Below are 19,351 nucleotides of genomic sequence, written 5' to 3' on the forward strand. Positions count from 1 at the left end.
GAGACAGTTGAGTTTTGCCCTATTTTCAATGTTCCTTACTACAATTGTTAAGTAAATCACTGCAGTTGTTAAATTAGTAACATAGTTGTTAAGTGAATCTGGCTTCCCCATTGATTTTGCTTGTCAGAAGGTCACAAAAGATTATTACATGAGCCTGGGATAGTGCAACCATCATAAATATAAGCCAGTTGCCAAGCATCCGAAGTTTGATCATGTGACCCTGGGGATGCTGCAATGGTTGTAAGTGTGAAAAACAGCCATAAGTCACTTTTTCAGTGCCATTGTAACTTTGACTGTTCAGTAAATGAAAGGTTGTAAGTGAAGGACTACATTCATTCATTCACTCATCCATTCATTCAATTTCTATAGCCACCCATATGACTATGCTTCTTGGCAGACATGGCTGATTTATCCCCAGATTTTATGCTTAATGTTACATGACATTAGAATCACAAAGCTTCTGAGATTTCGTCACCTTTCAGTGCCTTGATTTTTATTACTGAAGTGGTGCATTTCATCACATGCAGCAGTACTGATCCAAACATCCTAAGCTTGATATTACCCTTCCAATCACCATTTGGGCCAGATGTGGTATTTCAGTATTTAATGTAAGAAATTAAGTGTGGATTCCTGTGTAGAAAGAATATTAAATCAGTTTCCTGATCTCCATTATAAGCCTTTTGTCTGAGCTATTTCAGAAGAACTGAAGGTCCGTGCCCTTAACTAACCTTTCCCAAAACTATAATTTAGATTCTGTTAAGCCGTAGTACAATGATTACCTGTCACTGCATCACCTGAATAATATAGGAGATAAGGGAAAAACAGGACTGTGCTGCTGTGCTGAGTTGGAAGATATCGTTTTAAAAACATTGGATTTCCCCCCTCCCCAGAAGGCTCGAAAATTGACCTCAATAATCTATCCCAACTCAAAGAAAGCAAGAGCCTTGCTCTAAGCAATATATACTAGCCAAACAATTAAATGTATCAAATGCAGCTCCTGGGTGCTAATGCACGCCCCAAATATTGGATAAAGGGTAGAACAGAAAGATAGCACAGCAAATATTCCTGAATTATTTTCAACAGCAGAATTCACATTCCTTCAACGGAGAATTTTTTAAGAAAAGTATCACAATCATGGGGTTTCGTAGCATAGCTATCTAATTTTAATATATTTATTGTTTTATGTAATTTACGTTTTTGGTATCTTTGTCAGAAAGGAGACTATTAAAATGAATGATGCATTTTAATTGAAAGTACAACAAAAAAACACCAGACTTGGAACTTTTAATTAACAGCAGGTCAATACGAACCAACAGGACTTTTTTGTCATAGAACGCACGGAACGGTGTTCTGGCACCTTTTTTCAACAGAATTTGTAGAACTAAAAAAAGTTCAGTCAGACCTTCCAACTTTTTGCAAAAAAAAAAAAAAAATCTCACAAGGAGTTGAAAGGTCTGACTGAACTTTTTTTTAGTCCTACAAATTCCATTTCCCTGTAGCAGAAGAGAAACACATCAGAACTGGAAAGCAGGTTAGCAACTCCTGTTTTTTTACTCAGCATGTCCTCGGTCTCTTTAAGCCTCTGGATGGCCTCCTGGGGAGAAGGCCCCTTCCCGCTGCCTTTCTCCCCTGGGCCGATCCCAAACAACTACCCCAGCAGCCCAGACATGGCTGTACCTCGTGCAAGGAGAGCAACCAACCTAGAACCCTAGCTCCGAAGAAGTAAGGAAAACGGGGAGGGGGAGGAGGGTCTCTAGAAGATGCTGTGGTTGCTCCCAAGGTGCTAAGATAGATGTGGCTGTGAAAAGTGATTCCTGTGGCCCCCTCCTGCCCTTGAACTGTCAATTGGGTTAGTTGGCTGCACAGGCCAAAGGCCCAACACTGATCGCACTTTCAGACCAGCCCTCGGCAGCGTATCAGCCCCAAGCACCCCCTGACTGACTCACAGCTTGTCGTAGAAGTGCCCCCGATTCTATATGTCACTCATACAGCTATGGCAATAGCGGTAACCCCGCCCACCTCCGTCTTCCCTCTCAGCTCAGAGGGTGTAAATAACCAGCAAAGTCTGCCGGGAGTTGTAGTGTTGTTTGAGAAGGGACGCTGTTGCATAAATATGCTTAGACACACAGTATTATTCTTGTTTTGTCAGTTCCTGAGTCATTGTAATAGTTTCATCCTCCCTCATCCCATCCACCTTGGGAGGGGAGCAAAAGGTTGCCAATCAAGGAATGTCCTGGTGGGGGAGGGGGGAGGGCTGAGTTCTGGCACCTTTTTTCTTACAAAAATAGCACTGCTAACCAAGATATCATTTCTTCATGTCTGAGTCTTTATGAATGTTTGAAATCATACTTACATAAATGGATTAATTTTCCTTTAAAGAAAGTTGATCTCTTCCAATTTACAGCATTGTAATAGATCAGAAACCACAATAACAAATTGATACTTTACATTAAAAACTTATATCAGAGTCTAAATAGAGTAAACCACTCCAAAGAGAGTTGGGACAAACACGCACATATTGTTATGGTGACTAGCCCAAACGAATCCACTACAGAAGAAAAAACCTTTTATTGAAGGTTGTAGACCATAATTTACCTTACTGGTTTAATGTGGATTGAAGGGTCCTTGGTGCTCTCACAGCATGCTTGTTTTCTTGCAGACATTTAAAAATAAATAAATAAACCTTTATGTCAAAGTACAACATGTGTACATTGAGATTAACTGAGCCTCCCCCCGTGCTCTCTCCCCCGAACACACAGTCACAACAAACCCTCCATCCTACCACACCATGTGAACCAACTACACCACACACCGGTCTCCCAAGTCAATTCTGCATAAGATTATGTCCCATTTAAAAGCCTAACAGCCCACGGATAAAAGCTATTTTTCAGCCTGTTGGTACGGCTGGCTATATTCCTGTATCTCCTACCGGATGGTAGTAGAGTAAAGAGATACCGTCCAGGGTGTGAGTCATCCCTGAGAATCTTCCTCACTCTTCCAAGGCAACGAGCCCTGGCGATGTCATCCAGTGGTGTCAGGGAACAGCCCACAATGTCTTGTGCTGTGTTCACTACCCTCTGTAATACTTTCCTATCCGCGGCTGTCAGACCAGCATACCAAACCACAATACCATACGAGAGGACGCTCTCTATGGTAGACCGGTAAAAGAGGGTCATTAGCTCTTCATTTCATTACTCAAACTGCAGTGAGCATATGTTACATAGTTTGGGTAATGAAACATCTGCAAGAAAACAATCTAGCTCAGAGAGCACCAAGGACCCCTCATTTCAACCCTGAGCTACAAATATTCTTCTTTATTGGTGGTAATATGAATTGGTAGACAGATGTTTTCTGACTTCTCAGTTTAGCCTGGGAGAATCTGTCTGACCCAAAGTGATGTAGTTGATTTAAGACAACACTAGAATCTGGATTTCCCTACAGTTAAATGCTTTCTATCTGGATTGCTCTCCATATATATCATTTTTTAAATTTTGATTTTACAATCCTGGAAAACTCTGAGCCCACAGGTAGTGAGCCCTGCACTAGTGGCAGATCTCTTTCTACTTCTAAATAAGCGAGTGTTATCTGAGTGATTCTGTACTAATCACAATTTTTTAAAAAATATTTTCCTGAAAATGAGAGAAATCTGGTTCAGAATAACTGATTTTGATCCCATTAGTTTCATTATTCCTGGCTAAATTTACTGTTCTAATCTTGAAAGAAGCATCCTGTAAAGAATTAGCTATTTCTTTTTCAATTTAGTTTATAACTGAATCAAATGTTACCTTTAGTATCAGGGAAATTTATTTTATATTTAATCTAAAGCACTGACACTGAAAAGGAGAATTTTTGGTTGTTTAGAATATTCTGAATTATCATTTCAAAAACCTAAACAGCTATTAAGCTTGGTTTTCAATAGATATGTATGCTGTGTTGACCTAATTATTCACTATTTCAAAGTCAGAAATGACTAAATATTAGGGCACAATAACCTATAATAAACACAATGTATGTGGTGTGCATTGTTTTTTTTTAACCAGTCTAAGCAGAAAACATTGCCAGGTCTTTCCTCTATAAAGCTGAGGATGACATAGAGCAGACATGTCAAACTTGCGACGTCACGTGATGTTGCGTGACATATCAGAGCTTTTTCTCCATTGCCAGCAATGGGGTGGGCGCAGCTTCCACGTGACGCATCTGGCCTGTGGGCCAGCAGTTTGACACCCCTGACATAGAGGCACGTAGTAGCCAAATGGGAGATGCTTATCCCACCTTTTGCTTTTTAAGAGGGCAATAAATTGAAGGAGTTGTTTCTGCTGTGTGGAGGCTAAATAATGAAATTTTCAGTAAAATGGATTATCTAGGGAGGCTGTGTATTACTTCATGCATTACCATGCATTTTATTGCTAATCCTAGCATCCACTTCAGTTTGCTTCCAAACGTATAGTAGCATAGTCATAGTGTGGTTATTTCTCAGTAAGCACCCAGGGTCAAAACTCTGCATTTCAGGTGCCAGTCAATTTGAGAAAATGGAGTTGCATTAAACATACCCTTTTACTCTCAATGCTATTTTTAATGAAAAAAATATAGATAGAAGCAAGAGAAAAAATATGGCTGTCTCAAACTGTAGCAGCTGGCTGAAAAGCCTACATAAAGAAATGGCACAATGAAGAAAATTTATTCTGATTAATTTTTAAACAAATTTATAGTACAGGTAGTCCTTGATTTTCAACTGTTCATTTAGTGACTGTAACACAAGATTAATTATAATGATTGTCATCAGTCACTCTTGGGCATCCAGTAGATCTAATCTGATCATAAGAACTATATTGACAATTATTTCCTGCTCACATTAGAAAGATGAATCTGATGAATATCAAAACTCAGATGCGAAATTTCCTAAGATTATGACTATGTAGACACTATTTTACACAGAAAAAGTAATCTCATTTTAGGGAAGCAAGATAAATAGGCTTTGGATTTAGATCAAAGTATATATATTTTTTAAAAAATCAATTCACTCAGAAAACAAAACCCCAAACACTGAGCATAAGAAAGCAAGTAACAAAATACAAACATTATAAAAGAGTAATATACATAATGATACCTAACTAAAAATCAAAAGTATCCACCAAGTAGACAGTCCCAAAGTTAGATCCAAATCCTTCCTATATAATTAATTTTGGACAAAAATTGGAATTCCAGCTGATAGTTCTGTAGACAAATGCACTAGCAGGGGAAAAAAATTCCTCAGGTGCACTAATAGAGCAAACCACTAGCAAATGAGAATATTCTCCTATGAAAGACAACTATAATATTAACAAAACAGCTGACTAAAGTAAAAGACCTTTTGCACAGAAACACTTTTACAGAATATTTCAAAGAATATCCTTTTTCCCCTTTTTGACTTGCTTTCTTATGCTATTGTTGGATTAAGAATTGGGCTGAAAGGCCCCACCTATGCCTTTCTTCCAGGTGAACAAAGATTTTTAAGGAAGAAAAGGGAATCAGAGATTCCATTGTGAAGATTAGTTTGAGCTGCAGTTTTAATAGCAGGTTTTACTCAAGCCCCTGCAGAAGAAAGATCAAATTTCAGATGAAAGGGAGCATTTATCACATCTGGCACATGAAGCATAGCTCTTTACAATTTAGTTTGGATTCCTTCTAAAGCTCTTAAACCTTTATACTAACAGAGGTACATGTCACAGAGCAAAAAGGATGATCATGGAGACTGAATAATTTCACTGTATCAAGTACAAATGTAGGGCCTCTGCAGCTAGCAGAACAGCTCTGGGCCTAAACAGTGATGATCCTTCCATGCTGAAGATGGCTGGAAAAGGGGACCCTGAAGTACTCGGTGCCTAACTTGTTCAATGATGGTATAATTTACCTTCCTATCAGGATTACAATTAATATAGCTCTTAGTAAACACAAGCACTTTAGGTTTGTTATAATTAACAGTCATTTTTTCTTTCTTTCTTTCCTACAAAATGTGGTTGGTATTTGAAAACTCTGCCCCAGGCCAGCCTGTGACAAAACTCAAGTTATTAGCGTGCAAAAAGAGAGGTACAGGTTTGTTTGCCAACCCTGAAGGATAAAATGAATAAAATCAATTAAAGAGGAAGGGACTGAGTATTTAGCCTTGTTTTTCTTTTCTTTTAGCAGCATGGTGCACCTTACATGAATAATGATTAATCAAAGTACTGGGTAATCAGTAGGGACTTGTTGTTGTTACTTTTCCTCATCATGTCTCCTCTCTGCCTGCCACCTTCAGATAAATAAAGACATCAGAGAGACAGCTTTGAAGGTAATCTAAGTACTTCTTCACCAAATGATGCATTGATTGAGCCGTCCAGACCTAAAGTTGGCAACATATTATATTGAGTCAGCCAGTCAACAACTTTCTTATATAGAGGCCTGGATTTTAATTTACTAATAATGCTCAGGAGGCTGTTTGGACATAAATTGGTCAGGCCAATTTACTACCTTTTCAAAGTTAGAGATTGAAACTAGCCATGAATTTGAAAGAAAGGCCAATGAGGTAATAGAAGGTAGCTAGTATGATAGCCTACCAGTCAAAATTTGCTTTTTTAATATAGTTCTGTCAAGATTAAATTCCCTTCCCTCAAATGACTTTATTATTCTTTAGCTCTGCTATGAGGGCAGATACCTCAGAAATGGATAGGGAAGAAGACCAACCAAATAAATATTTTATAGCCATCACCAAAGATGTTAGTTCTGAATAGGCTCTATCCATGTCTCAGTTGAAATATCTGAGGGAACACCTGCTGCCGGCATCAAGCTCCCTTCGTCCTGTGCGCTCCCATAGGGAGGGCCTTCTCAGGGTACCACCGGCAAAAGATTGCTGGCGGGTAATACCCAGGGGGAGGGCCTTCTCTGTGGGTGCGCCTGCCCTTTGGAACCAGCTGCCCGTAGAGCTCAGGACTGTCCCTGACCTTCATTCATTCCGCCAGGACCTGAAGACCTGGCTCTTTGAGCTTTCCGGCCAGGACTGAGAATTTTAATTGTAATTTTATTTTAATTGGGTTTTAATTGGAGTTTAATAGGGGTTTTATTTTATTCAAGGACTAAATTTAATTATTTTAATTGTTCTTAACTTTTGTAATTTGTATTGTTATTTTACATTCCTTGTGAACCGCCCTGAGTCCTACGGGAGAAGGGCGGTATATAAGTCCAATAAACATAAAACAATAAACATAAACATCCTACCCTAGAGGCATTTTTGGCTGAAGAGTAGTTCAAAAATTGCAAAAAACAAAAGAAAATATTTGGAATATTGATCGTTTGTTGCTTCAGCTAGCTTCTTCTAATTAATATTTTTTTTTAGTTTTCCTTTTTTCAGCAATGTCTTTCAATTTTTCTTTAGATTCAATCCAATAATCATATTATTTTTTCTGATAGCTTAGCTTCAGGGCACTGAGAGACTACAAGGAAGCTTAAAAATGGAAAGTGGCTATTGAGTATTCTTGACTGAGATAGTTTCATATGCACAACTGTGCTTTGGACTTGACACCTGAAACCTTATAATATAATTTCAGGTTGAGAGAGAAATGCTCCCTATTATGATAAAATCAAACTTAAAACCAACTATTCTGTTGGATACATTTTGAGATAGCAGTTCCACCCACTTCCACTCTAGAGGATTTTGTCTTAGGAGTCGCCTTTAACTGATCCAATTAGGATTTTAAAACAAACAAACCCAATTCTAATTAGCTAATCTCTATCCCTGTAATTATTTTCCTTATCTTTCAAAAAGCAGGTTTTTTGATAGATAATTAAAAGAAAACAGAGGAAGTAAAAGGCTTCTTCACTGGATTCAATGCCACGTTAAAGTCACTAGCAAGAATTAGTTCAAAGCTGGTATATTTTACTAACAAGCCCAGGAGATAATCATCAAACACACTCCCAATGTCATTAAAATGATTTAAATAGACATTGATTAACAGCAACAGTGGTTATTATCTGGTTTTAGTTCAATAACTATATGCAAGAAATGAGAAGTGACATGTTTGGTTATAGTTTGGCTAAAATGAAGATGCAGAGAGCATCTTGGGTGCACCCTCTTTCAAGCATAGCCTGTAGTGAAAACAAGATATAGCCATTTAGCACTAAAGTCTATTAAATTGTGTTTAATAGACTCGTGAAGTTCATTCCTTTGGGTGGAGCATCCTGCTATATTTTTAGAAATCAGGAGATATCCTATTGAACACTTATCAATAGATTTATCATTCATTCAATTCATTCATTGTCATTTAATCATTCAATAGAACTTTCTGTCTAAATGCCCTCAGATGGAAGAAACAAGTGAAATTCAAGAAGTTCTTTCTAAACGCAGAATATGACTGCGGGTAGTTCTGCTAGGAAAATGCCTAAAGCAATTTGTTCTTCTTTTTTTAAAAGTATACTTTAAAATATTTCTATAAGGAACAATTGTACCTAGCAGTGACTTTTACAATAATGAATTGTGGTCAAATATAAAATAAATAAATAAATAAATAGAAAACCAAAATTATGGCTTATTGATATGGACATGAAAAGGGAATGGATTTCTATTGACCCATATAGCAATAGCACTTAGATTTATATACCGCTTCACAGTGCTTTACAGCACTCACTAAGATATTTACAGAGTCTGCCTATTGCCCCCAACAATCTGGGTCCTCATTTTATCCACCTTGAAAGGATGGAAGGCTGAGTCACCCTTGAGCTGGTCAGGATCGAACTGCTGTCCGTCAGCAGAATTAGCCAGCAATACTGCATTCTAACCATTGTACTGTATTACCATGGCTCTACATGACAAGGTTGTAAAGTGACTATATCTGACTTACAATAGCAGTTTGTCAGTTCAATTTATGATTGTAAATGAATCACTACAGGTCATTAAGACACCACAGGACTCTGACTTGTGACTTTCTGCTGGCTTCCTCATTGACTTTGCTTGTTGGAAACTGGCTGTGAAGGTCACAAAAGACAAGCAAGTGACTATGAGACGCCGTGACCAGTCTACCAGTTGCCAAGCTCCCAAATTGCTATCACGTGACTATTGGGGATACTGCAATGGCTGCAGTTTTGAGGACTGATTGTTTCTTTGTTCATAACTTTGGTCAGTCACTGAACAAAGTTGGTAAGTAACAACTACCTGTACTTTGCTTCTCAATAATTAAACAAAATAAAGCAAACTTGCCAGATGTAGAACTGGTTTTAGATATTATAACTGTACCACAACTATTGCAAACCAAGGTTACTTCTCATTCAAATTGCTACATTGTATCATATGTAATTGATGATCACATCAGTTATAATCACCTGTGACTATTACTTGTCATATCTATTACCAGGACGTACCTTTAAGTTATAGACTTTTCATGATTTGGGTACTACATGAGTCAGAAACATCTTAATTGGTAGGCCTAATTGAAGAGGTGCTAAGCCTTCTGGAAAATCATATTTTTAAAGCCCCTTATATATAATTGATGTGTAGTCATCCTTTCAATTTTTCAATCTACAAATGGGTCATAGTTTGATTTAGATATGTTCATCATTTGTTCATAGCTACTGCTATGGAAATACAATGCCGATACCAGTTTATAAATTTTACTGTCATATCCTTTCAAGGAGCTCCTACTGAATTCATCAAATATGCTTCCAAGTAAAGATTGTAGAAGGCAGGTTTAAATCATTGCAACAATCTGGTCCAATACCACATTGTACAATGTATAACTAATATTATTATCCAACAGGACATGCTATTAAGATGAGGCCATTAATTTGTTGGTGGCTGGATATAGGACATGTAGAATGGTGAAATGATTAAGAAGAAGAAAACTTTCTTAGCATGTTCAGTCTAATCTCTCTCCCTGAAATACGTAGCAAATCTATTTGACCCTCTTATGTAACTGGCATAACAGGGAAGGCAAGTGGATTGAGATGATCAAGGAAAATTATAGGGTCAAACAGCAAAGCCAATTAGGTAGAGACAGAGGTCATATGAATAGTGAACAGAAATTACACATTGACAAAAGAAAATTGACTATGTAGTGGCTTGAACTCAAATAAGATTGATATTTTTCTTCTTCCATTTAAATAATCTAGTACACATTGTATTTGTACCTCTAGTAGTATATTTGTATAGCTCCCTGAGAGATTTCTGGAAAACCTGAAATATAAAAAAGTATTTTGTGCCATTTTGGTTGGCCCTAGAGAGATGTTAGACATTTTTCTCCTTCAATGTGGCTGCGCAGGTTTTCCAGAAAGTGACTCCTATGATGTTCAATGAATATTCTCTGAGCATGCCACAGCTATGAAGCCCTATATCAGGTACTTAAAAGTAAGTTCAGTAGTTTATTATTAAATAAATGGACATTCTTGTATATGCAATCTGAATTTCTGACTGTTTTGTGCTATTGTAATATTCAATTGTCATGGCAAATGAGTCATGAACATTCTGTTTGCCTGCCTTTTAAAAATCTCCTGGACAGTTGTTGATAGAAATGAAATGTTCTTAATTATTCTTAGTATTAGAGAACAAATTTATTACTGTTAATATGTGGAAGATTCTACTAGTTATGATGTTCTCAGTAGATTTACTTTTGCCTGAAGAACGAAGTTTACACTTTTAATGAAATACTAAAAAAAATGATAAAAGTGGTCTAGTTATGTAGGAATGGATAGCATTGTAACTAATAGGGAGAAAACAGGCTACCAAAATACATAAACACAACTTATTAACTAACTGTATTCATTAGGGTAGAAGGATTGTAAGCAGTGACAATTTAAATTGTCATAGTCAATGCCTGTGGATTGGGCTTTAATAACTTTCCTGAGTAACTTTAATTCATCTAATTAGCTTATCGCTCATACAGATTTTCTCTATTAAGCTGGAGTGAATTTAAATGTATACATAGACAGGATCAGATCCAAAGTGGCTTAAACCTTTTCTTGTCTTTGATGCAATGTTAATGCCACTAATGTACTGGGATATAATATCAGGAAACCTCCAGTAAATGGAAATACTGCCTTTTGTGGTAAAGTTACTGATACACGTGCAGTGGTGGGAACAACCAGTTCTCTGTGTGGATGCCACTTCCGGAAGTCCATTCTGGGTCTGGGCAACAAAAAATTAGCTACCAGTTCTGCCGAAGTGGTACCAACTGGCTGAATCCCACCATCATATATGTGCCATGATATAAGTGAAAGATTAGAAGATTAATACAAGCAAAGTGTCCTGTTTAATATGCTTGCAATAAGAAACCCTCCCTAGGTTATAAGGTATTTCTAAGGCAACAGATATTTGGAAAGTTAAAGCAAAGTGGAAAAACTTACTTTTTTGACACCTTCTTCCAACATAACCTTCCATACAGGAGCATAGGTTGTTTCTCATACATAGCCCTTTGTTCTTACAAGGAGGATTGCAGAATGCTAATTACAATGCAAACAAATAAACCAAGGTTACTAGTAATAGGACAGCAATTGCAAAATAGACCTCAGCAGCCTAATGCTATGGCACAGGGCCTTACTAACACTGTGCCCATGCTGATATTTAGGATTACAAATTCCTGGTAGAATCTGATTACTCAAGGAAGCCCTCCCATCCTTTGATTTGCCTTATTCTAGCATAGAATGTGATTTGTTTTCTTTCAATTCAGTTCAGTTCACTGTATGACCTCAGCTACCATACCTTATGAGGTATTATCCCAATTGTGCAATTATTATTATTTATTATGATTCATCACACAGTCAACTAGATGTTCAGACTAGATCTGGAATTTTTGTCCGCTTATTGAGTCCTCCCCAAGGACCTGGGATAGGCAGATATGGATGTCTGATGGTGTTACAGCTATTGTTGCAGGATGTAAGCTGTTCAGAGCAAAGCCGTCTTCTGCAGTTGACTGATGGTGTTTTTGTCAATGCTGGTGGTATTCAAGTGCTGCTCCAATTGTTTTGGGATTGTCCCTAAGGCACCTATAACTATTGGTACTACCTTTGCTTTCTTTTGCCACAGTCATTCTATTTCTATTTGCAGGTCTTTGTATTTTGTGATATTTATTATTATTATGCAATTACCATGATTACACAAATCATAGCTTAGCACAATATGTGGCTTAGACCAATATCTGGTTCTTTTAAAGCAGGGGTGTCAAACTCATAATGTCACATGACGTTTCGTGATGTATCGTGACTTTTTTTCCATTGTCGGTAATGGGGTGGGTGCGGTTTTGGTATGATACATCCGGCCCACAGGCCGGCTGGCAGTTTGACACCCCTGTTTTAAAGCTTTCATTAAATCTACAATAACAAAATAGTCTGTGGTAAGCTACAATATTTTGCATGGCCCAGAAGAATGTTTTAAATGGCATAGTGGACTAGCTGTTTATCATGATTAACACAGTCCTATCTAAGTCTATAGGAGTGCAAGGGCTCGGTGGTTAAAGATACTCAATTTGTCAGCTGGAGAGCTGACAGCCCAGGTTGGAGACCCAAGCTCTGTGCAACAGGGTGAGTGCCCGTTACTTGCCCCAGCTCCTACCTACCTAGCAGTTTGAATAGGTACCACTTCGGTGGGAAGGTAACAACATTCTCTCCACCTTTACTGTAGTGTATAGCCATGCTGGCCACATGACCACAGAAATTGTCTTCGGACAATGCTGGTTCCCTTGTCCAAAAACTGGAGATGAGTACCATGCCCTGATGGCGAACCTTTTAGAGACCAAGTGCCCAAATGGCAACCCCAAACCCACTTATTTATCGCAAAGTGCCAGGGCCACATCAGCATTGTAGTGCCATCTGGGGGGGGCAGGGAGGCATCTCTGAGTGCCGCCTCTTGCATGCAAAAATCAGGGGTGCAAAAATGGGCCACCATGCTGCAAGGTGCAAAAATGGCCGCCGCCACGACACTGGGTGCAGATACAAGGCGCTGCACCACACAACAAATGGGCAGGGCTAGTATCACTCAGGCACTAGCCCCACCCCATTTGTAGCACGTGTGTGCTCGTGGCCCTGGGTGTACATGCATTCATGTAAAATACTTGCCCCTCCCTTTTCTTCCAGTCCACCAATCGACAATGGTTGGTGACCTCTGCTCTACCACCTCTACTCGAGCTGGCTAGTCGGCCGCTTCGACTCCTTTGTGCTGGGCAGGGCTTCTGCTCCAGGTGGCCTGATGGACTTGCTGCTGTGGCAGTGGCGCGCGTGCCAACAGAGAGGGCTCTAAGTGCCACCTCTGGCACGTGTGCCATAGGGTCACCACCACTGCCCTAGACCATGGGTAGGCAACCTTGGCTCTTTTATGACTTGTGGACTTCAACTCCCAGAATTCCTGAGCCAGCATGGCTAAGCTTGGAAGCCTCTCTTTCCCCTCAGAAACCTCTCTTTCCCCTCAGAATTCTGGGAGTTGAAGTCCACTAGTCATAAAAGAGCCAAGGTTGCCTACCCCTGCCCTAGACTGACAGGAAAATTTTTACCTTGTATATAAGTCTGCTAAGAAAAAAGTCCCATTACATATGTTTACCCCATTTTCAGGTAAACAAATGTAGGATAGCAACTATATAGCCTTTTGTTAAAGATGATATTACTGGAGTTTGAGAGATTAAATAAATGTATTTAGGTGTTAGCTTTACAGTGTTACATAGTGGTACTTGGAAGGGACCTCAATCAGACGTACTTTGAGGTTGTTCATTTAGGATTTCTATTTTATGCTTTCAATGAAAATCGTCATCATTACTATTATTGTAATAATTATATTGTATGGTATTACTACTATTGCAATTTCTGTCTTTCTTTAATTCCTCATTCCCCCCCACAGACAGCTAAGAAACAATACCATTTTTTAAAAAAATAATTTAAAACAAAATATAACAATTACAAACAAAAAATTGCAATAAGATAATTTGAACTACTATTAATGAGTATTTAATGAGGCATGACTTTGTAGACCATAGATACAATTAGATTTCATAAGGTTATGTGGACCACAATGATTGGAATACTATAAGCAGTAAAATAAAGCATTGTTTTCCATAAGTTGCTGGTAAGAAAAAAATATTAATTTAAATGAGAAACTGAAAGGCAGTTTTGAATATTGGGAGCTAACTGCAAAATCTCTGGTAGATGTTTAGCAGAATTGGTGTCAAATGGCTGCTAGTATCAGGGATGGGACTGTTTCCATTCTGTCTTTCAGAATACAAAATGGCAAAACTGTGCATGGTTTTCAAAAATTTTCTTCTTAAGCCTTATTTCATTAGAATAGAGCAAACCAGAGAAAATCAAAGAATGGAGTACAAAATTCTCTTGCCCTTGACCATAATATAATTTTAATCATCTCACATTAAAAAAAAATCGATGTTATATTGACCAGGAAGAAATTACTGTATGGATTGCTGCAATACAAACAAATTATACAAGTAAATGTATAACATATTTTGAACTGCTAATAGTCTTGTAATTATATTAGATTAAGAAAATGTTATGTGCAACACCAATTTATATCAGATTTTCAGAAAGAGTTTGTGTATGGGGAGAAACAATACATGCAAACCAGTTAGGGAAAATTTATCTCCTGGCTGATAGAACCAAAAGGAGATTTACCATTTATCCATTCCTTTTATTCTCATTTCAAATAATATAGTGACTATCAAGCTGTTCTTACAATATATGTACATTTTTGAGTGTACTGTATATTGTGATATTTTGCCAACCTATCTTTTAAAGCTGAGTTCATTATGAATTACTGATTTGTTTGCTGTGATACACTCAATATATTATTTACATATATGCCTTTCTGTTTTTAAAAGTAATACAGGGCTTGATATATAGCACTACTTCAACTAATATTTTACTATGCATGTCATATAAACAATATGCCAGCACATGGTTTGTTTTGAATAAAAGTGAAGATGCAACAAATAATGGGAAAGAATATAAAATAGGGAAGGGAAGCAATATTTAGTCATTAGAATTTAATTTATTCATCTTACCAGATTGACACTGGAGCCCGAAGAAACCAAAAGGGCAAGCACATATATTTGGGCGAATGCAGGTCCCACCATTTAGGCAAATGGGTTTGCAAATGGCTGTCTCAATAAAAAATAAATGAATAAAAACTTACTTTAGATGAGGAGGAAAATAACAGATTGTTCCTTGTTCTGTCACTATATTTTCATTTAGAACACAGAATAATTCTGTTTTAAACAATGGCTCAGTGAGCAATGAGACATTTTGTCCCCTGGAAACACAGTAATATTTTGTTTAATATTTGTTTTGCAATCTTTTTCTCCAGGTGTATCTCTATTTCTGAGGAACTTTGAGACAAATTTCATCTCTGCCTTTTCTCTCACCTTTTCTGTCCATTGTGGAAGCAGTAACACTTTTTCAATTTGTTGTAAATGTGATGACACTAAAGTCCACTATATACTGGCCGCTATTTACTGGTTTACAGTATGAAGTATATGCCTTGTATTTTACCAATGTTGTAAAAATAAGGCTTCAGTCAAATCAATAAATAATATAAACTGGCATTTATGTACAAAAATCATCCATGTTACCTTGTCGTGAATAAGACAAAACACTTTAAGAAGAATAGGAGCTCCGGATGGCACCAGACCTTCGAACTTTCCGTCGGGGCCTGAAGACCCATCTGTTCGAATTAGCTGGTCTGGCCTGATGGGGATTATGGGCTTTTAATTGTTTTTAATCTGTACTACTGTTTTATTGGGCAAGGGTTTAATTCTTTTTTAATTTTTGTATAGTGTTTTTTGTTTTTTATATATGCCCTGTGAACCGCCCTGAGTCCTACCAAGGAGAAGGGCGGTATATAAATCAAATAAACTATAACTATAACTATAACTATAACTTTGTTAGTTTGAGGATAAAATTAATTGAATTATAAATATATATTTTAATATATTGAATAAATATTCAATGTTTATTTAGTGATCTGAGCAAATCTATATATATTAATTTGCACGAATTGTACAATTAGACATGAATACTTTTATGATACTTGTATGCATATTTCTGTTAGTCAGTGTGTGATACAGTAATATTTTTGGTGAAAACTAACTGAAACAAAATGCCATGAGAGCTATTAGTATTAATATGCTGATGATACTCAGCTGTATATCTCAGCCTGTGGTGAGTTAAGCGATGCCATGAGTTTCCTCTCACACTGCCTGGAGGCTGTTAGGGGCTGGATGTGGAGCAACTGGTTAAAACTGAACCCTGACAAGACCAACTGGCTCTGGGTTTGGGGTTCTTTGGCCCATGGAGAATTGCCATCTTTGGTCTTGGATGGGGTGGCACTGCCCCAAACAGATCCTGTGTGTAACCTGGGGGTACTCCTGAACTCGTGACTCCTGCTCGAAGAGCAGGTAGCAGTTGCGGCCAGGAGGGCCTTTGCACAACTGTGGATTGTGAGTCATTTAGGCCCTTTCCTGGACCAACAATCTCTACTCATGGTCACTCATGCTCTAGTCGCCTTCCGTCTTGACTATTGTAACATGCTCTACATGGGGCTGCCCCTGAAGAGTATCCAGAAGCTCCAGTTGGTGCAAAATGCAGCAGCCCACCTAGTTTTGTGCAGACCTCGGGTGCACATGTGTCACCTCTCCTCTGGGAACTGCATTGGTTGCCAATTTGCTTCCAGGTGCAATTCAAGGTGCTGGTTGTCACCTTTAAAGCCCTTCAGGGCTTGGGACCAGGTTATCTGAGGGACTGTCTCTTGCCAGTCATATTTATCCAACCCACTAGAACAGGAAGGAAAGGAATGTTGCAGGTCCCATCCCCTAAGGAGATACATCTGGTGGGACCCAGAAGAAGGGCCTTCTCTGTGGTGGCTCTCTCTCTGGAACATCATTACTCAGAAATTAGACTGGCCCCCACTCTAACACTTTTTCGGAAGGCACTAAAGACCTGGTTCTGCCAGTGCACCTGGGGAACCCAGAGTAGGATGGAGCCAATTAAATGGCTAGTATGAATGTGTGTTGTCACTGCTGTGTGTGTATTATTTTATTATTTTTATTTTTATTATTATTATTTCTTTTGTACGGTGTTTTTATATCCAAGTAAACCGCCTTGAGTCACCATGTGTGAGTAGGTGGCAATATTAATTTTCTAAAATAAAAAAAAAATTAAAAAATAAAAAGTACATTAATGCAAATAGGTCCTTATTTGACTTGGATATACTGTACAAGCTGCTACATATGTAAACATAATTCTTAAGAGTTATTTGTATAAACTGGCAAAAACAACCTAAAATGTGTATGCAATACACATAAATACAGTAAATACAATACATAAATACAATAAACCTTTTATTTCACTCAGCATTCAGTTTATAATGTAGTAACTTGCACTATTCTGTTTCCTCTGAATCTAGTCATTAAGAAAGCTGCTTCCCCCCCCCACCACAGTAGATATATGGCCAAAAAAAGAGGACAGAAATAATATTAACACTAATAATCCTTACAGGACTACACTGACTATACTGAGATCTTTTTTCTCTTTTTGTATTAATCAGAAAGTGAAATATTGTATATGGCTGATGCCATGTATCAGGATCTACAACCTGAGATTTATGAAGACAGGGCACTAGTGTTATATTAAAGCCAGCTAGATTGTTAATAATTCAGAAAAGTGGTCCAAGCAAGAAGCAAATGTTTTATTGAATCACTACTGGGGGTGTTGTTTATGGTTTGTGTGCTTGGCTTCCTTAGTGCATTTCAACTTGTGTAAACTTATCATATAGAACTTGCTCAGCATCAGTTTTCACCAAATCATAACCCTGACTCCATTTATTGCACCCCTCCCTTTGATAAAAATGCAGAACCTGGAACTGTTTAACATCACAACCCCCCCCCCCCATGGCCACTGCAGTATACTGCTATGCCAAAGGGAGGAAGAAATGAAAGTGGAATGGAATGAAATCAGATTTAGCATTAAAGTGCAGTTTGCAGATTAAAAGGACCCATACTTCTTCATTTATAGTGATTTGCAGATATTTGGGGCGGGGGCGGGGAAGCATATTTGCCAGCATTATCTGGGGATGTAATTACAGTTTACAAAAATCTTCAAAGCATGTGCTTTTCCACGTAGTGTCCTTCCTTAAGAGTTTGGGACGTGTAACAATACTTTGGGGCTAAGTGTTGTATTTTTCTTAGAATAATTTGCTGGATTCTATATTCCAGGAAGCATAGATCCAATAACTTATAAGTTTAGCTAACATAAAATTACACGTTTGATTTCATTTGTTTCTACTTCATTAAAACTAATACTCTTAAAATTATTACTCTTAAATCATATTGTAAAACACTTTTCCTTCTGTCATATTACAACTTAGTAAACATATTTGAAGGTTACCAATAGAAGCTTCAGAGGCCACATGCAGCCCTAAGACTAAATCATCCACGTTGGCTTCACATTTGGCTGTTGGTGAAAACACGGAATGTAAACTAAGAAATGTCTACTGCATTAGAAATGTCTATTGCACCTTTTTTTTAATAATCAAAACAAAATGCATTTAGCTCAATGTTTTCAGAATGGTCTAACAGACCACTGCACCAAATGTACTGTATGGAAATCACAACTACTAGATCCAGACAAAGAGTACAGATAATTGATATTAGAATATTGTGTTTTGTGGCAATTGCACATACGATAATTTAATATACATATATGTCAAATGTAGGAGCGCAGTGACTCACATGGTTAGGCTGGATTAACAATTTGCAAGCCTGCTTTTGAAGCCCGGATGGTGCTGCCCATCATTTGCTCCAACTCCAGTTCTAAAGCATGTAAAGGTAAGTAGATAAATAGGTACCACTTTGGGGAAATTCATTAACAGGGACATGAAAGGAGCCCCCCCCAGCATCCTCCAGGCAATGGCAACGATGATGTCACTAGTTAATCCTTTCATCAGAGAAGTGCTTTTTTTGCTTCCAAAATGGAAGTATAGTACAATATAGTGCCAAGAATTATCTTGTTTAGTCTTCAAAACAAATTAGGCACCTACAAAGATAAGAACAATATTCAGTCCTCTACAAAAGACAAGTTACTTTTGTATGGGATGATGGTTATGGGTGGAGCTATGTTATCTATCTGTCTGTCTGTCTGTCTGTCTGTCTGTCTGTCTGTCTGTCTGTCTGTCTGTCTATCTATCTATCTATCTATCTATCTATCTATCTATCTATCTATCTATCTATCTATCTATCTATCAAATATAGACACCATCTATCTTCCTCACAGAAGGAGACTCTGGGTAGTGTACAAATAAGCTGCATGTTATACCTTTAAGGGAATTATTGCATACTGTGTCTTCATGGAAATTCTTAGTAATGTA

At 37.8% G+C, this 19,351-nt stretch overlaps 1 protein-coding gene across 1 annotated transcript in view; it reads right to left on the reverse strand.

The window, feature by feature from the left end:
• VWDE (von Willebrand factor D and EGF domains) overlaps positions 1-19,351 on the reverse strand; it is a gene marked incomplete at its 5' end in the record, with an annotated part of 239,537 nt that overhangs the window by 60,380 nt on the left and 159,806 nt on the right. Inside the window, 2 exons of the mRNA XM_083367117.1 lie at positions 11,344-11,439; positions 14,994-15,089. Of these exons, the coding sequence (XP_083223243.1) occupies positions 11,344-11,439; positions 14,994-15,089 (192 nt within the window). The remainder of the gene's footprint in view (positions 1-11,343; positions 11,440-14,993; positions 15,090-19,351) is intronic.

The sequence above is a fragment of the Vipera ursinii genome, assembly GCF_947247035.1.
Source record: "Vipera ursinii genome assembly, chromosome: 1".
Classification (NCBI taxonomy): Eukaryota; Metazoa; Chordata; class Lepidosauria; order Squamata; family Viperidae; genus Vipera; species Vipera ursinii.